Source organism: Galeopterus variegatus, unplaced genomic scaffold (assembly GCF_000696425.1).
Source record: "Galeopterus variegatus unplaced genomic scaffold, G_variegatus-3.0.2 Scaffold13239, whole genome shotgun sequence".
Lineage (NCBI taxonomy): Eukaryota > Metazoa > Chordata > Mammalia > Dermoptera > Cynocephalidae > Galeopterus > Galeopterus variegatus.
The window spans coordinates 20,322-23,446 of record NW_007739350.1 but is presented as its reverse complement, the minus strand read 5'-3'; the positions used below and the strand labels follow the sequence as shown (position 1 = coordinate 23,446).

The 3,125-nt window shown below is 34.2% G+C and overlaps 1 protein-coding gene across 3 annotated transcripts in view; it reads left to right on the top strand.

Annotated features, from left to right (window-relative positions):
* Positions 1 to 3,125, top strand: part of LOC103581518 (aldo-keto reductase family 1 member C4-like) — a 22,786-nt gene that overhangs the window by 5,418 nt on the left and 14,243 nt on the right. For all 3 annotated transcript variants that reach the window (XM_008563332.1, XM_008563334.1, XM_008563333.1), the window contains exon 3: positions 2,652 to 2,768. In XM_008563332.1, coding sequence (XP_008561554.1) covers positions 2,652 to 2,768 — 117 coding nt within the window. The remainder of the gene's footprint in view (positions 1 to 2,651; positions 2,769 to 3,125) is intronic.

Here is a 3,125-nt window from a genome sequence, read left to right as displayed (position 1 = left end):
CATCCACTGATGAACATTTAGGTTGGTTCCATATATTGTCTATTGTAAATAGAGCTGCGATGAACATGGGAACCAGGTATACCTTCGACATGATGATTTCCATTTCTTTGTATAAATATCCAGAAGCCTGATTGCTGGATCATATAGCAGTTCTATCAGTATTTGTTTCGGGAACCTCCCTACTGTTTTCCATAATGGCTGAACTAATTTACAGTCCCACCAACAGTGTAGAAGAGCTCCCTTTTCTTCACTTCCTCTCCAGCATTTGTTATTCTCATTTTGTTTGATAATGGCCAGGCTAGCTCTAGTAAAATGATATCTCAGTGTGGTTTTGATTTGCATTTCCCTGATGATTAAGGATGATGAGCATTTTTTCATGTACCGGTTGGTCATTTGTATGTCTTCCTTTGAGAATTGTCTATTCAGCTTGTTTGCCTGTGTTTTAATTGGATTATTATTATTATTATTTTTCTGTTAAGTTGTTTGAGTTCCTTGTATTTCATATAATTATGTGGAGATGACAATTACATGATTTGGTCAGTGGCTGTTTGGTGAATTGTTGTTTATTGGTACAACTTTTATTGACATACATTCCTGTAATGAAATTAGAATCATGATCAAAATCATAATGGATTTATCATCATTGGGATGCCTAAATTTATATGGTTTTATGTTAAAGTCACCTTAATTTTCTGAGTCTCACCTCAAAGTGGTGTAATTTATTATGGACTATAGAATCAGACAGAACTATGATCAATTTATGGCTTTTCTTATCTCCTGGATGACTTCCTAAAGTTTCCTGTCATTATGAATTTCAATTCTCAGCTTGATAATAAGAGAGAAAAATATAAGTCAGCTTTTTGTGTATTAAACAGAATGTAGCTAAAGCATCTTGAATTATGCCCAGCACATGTTGACATGTTCTAAACAATTTTCTCTTTAGTTCTCTAAACAAAGATGATACTAAGTCTTCCCCATCGTGTTCAATGGATGAAATAATGAGACTAAGTTTGTGGAATGCACTTTAAAGTCGATCAAATATAATTCAGATTATGAGTATTATTATTATTTCATAAAAATTGTATGCCTTGAATAACTTTCTTTCATATTCATTCAGTAGATATCCTAACAATGTAACCAAACGTATAATGAGTTTGAATATNAGGACATGCAGTATTCCTCTTTCTGTGCTGGGTTTTTTCACTTAACATAATTTGCTCCAAGTTAACATAATTTGCTCCAAGCTCATCTATGTTGCTGTGAATGGCAGAATTTCATTCTTTTTTATGGCTCAGTAGTATTCCATTGTATATGTACACCACAGTTTCTTTATCCAGTCATCCACTGATGAACATTTAGGTTGGTTCCATATATTGTCTATTGTAAATAGAGCTGCAATGAACATGGGAACCAGATATACCTTCAACATGATGATTTCCATTTCTTTGTATAAATATCCAGAAGCCTGATTGCTGGATCATATAGCAGTTCTATCAGTATTTGTTTCTGGAACCTCCCTACTGTTTTCCATAATGGCTGAACTAATTTACAGTCCCACCAACAGTGTAGAAGAGCTCCCTTTTCTTCACTTCCTCTCCAGCATTTGTTATTCTCATTTTGTTTGATAATGGCCAGGCTAGCTCTAGTAAAATGATATCTCAGTGTAGTTTTGATTTGCATTTCCCTGATGATTAATGATGATGAGCATTTTTTCATGTAACAGTTGGTCATTTGTATGTCTTCCTTTGAGAATTGTCTATTCAGCTTGTTTGCCTGTGTTTTAATTGGATTATTATTATTATTTTACTGTTAAGTTGTTTGAGTTCCTTGTATTTCATATAATTATGTGGAGATGACAATTACATGATTTGGTCAGTGGCTGTTTGGTAAATTTTTGTTTATTGGTACAACTTTTATTGACATACATTCATGTAATGAAATTAGAATCATGATCAAAATCATAATGGATTTATCATCATTGGGATGCCTAAATTTATATGGCTTTATGTTAAAGTCACCTTAATTTTCTGAGTCTCACCTCAAAGTGGTGTAATTTATTATGGACTATAGAATCAGACAGAACTATGATCAAATTATGGCTTTTCTTATCTCCTGGATGACTTCCTAAAGTTTCCTGTCATTGTGAATTTCAATTCTCAGCTTGATAATAAGAGAGAAAAATATGTCAGCTTTTTGTGTATTAAACAGAATGTAGCTAAAGCATCTTGAATTATGCCCAGCGCATGTTGACATGTTCTAAACAATTTTCTCTTTAGTTCTCTAAACAAAGATGATACTAAGTCTTCCCCATCATGTTCAATGGATGAAATAATGAGACTAAGTTTGTGGAATGCACTTTAAAGTCGATCAAATATAATTCAGATTATGAGTATTATTATTATTTCATAAAAATTGTATGCCTTGAATAACTTATTTTCATATTCTTTCTAGATATCCTAACAATGTAACCAAACGTATAATGAGTTTGAATATGTGGGCAGATCACTGGAGACACAAAAAGGGAAGGGAGTATTTTATGCCTGTTATCATCAATTTACAACTAGCAGAACAAAGTTTAAATATTAGGATGATGCAAACCAAGAAAATTGGCTGAAGTACAGACTTTAAATTCCATTCTTTAACCTCTGCAGCTCTGGTGCACTTTCCATCGACCAGAGCTGGTCCGACCTGGCTTGGAAACGTCACTGAAAAGACTTCAGTTGGACTACGTTGACCTCTACCTTATTCATTTCCCAATGTCTCTGAAGGTAGGCAATTGTGTGATCAAACCTATTTCAATTCTGTGATCAGAACAAACATCATTTCTATGAATGACTGAATTAAACTTTTTCTGAGGAAGATGGAGGAGGTTTTACACTACAGAAGAAACCTAAGTAGAGCTCCTGATACCGTTTTAATTGAGTAAGTTTTAATTTTTAATGACCCACTTCCTACCTGCAAGAGAAGAAATCTCAACAAGCTCAAAGTCTCTGCATCAAAACTCTGAAGAAATAAAAATTGCCCTGTCCAAGGCACAGTTCTGATTACGGCCCCTGAGGTTCTTGGGGACGTTCGCAGAAACAGAGTTTTCTGTGGCTGTGCTGAACAATGAAACTGCTTCCCAC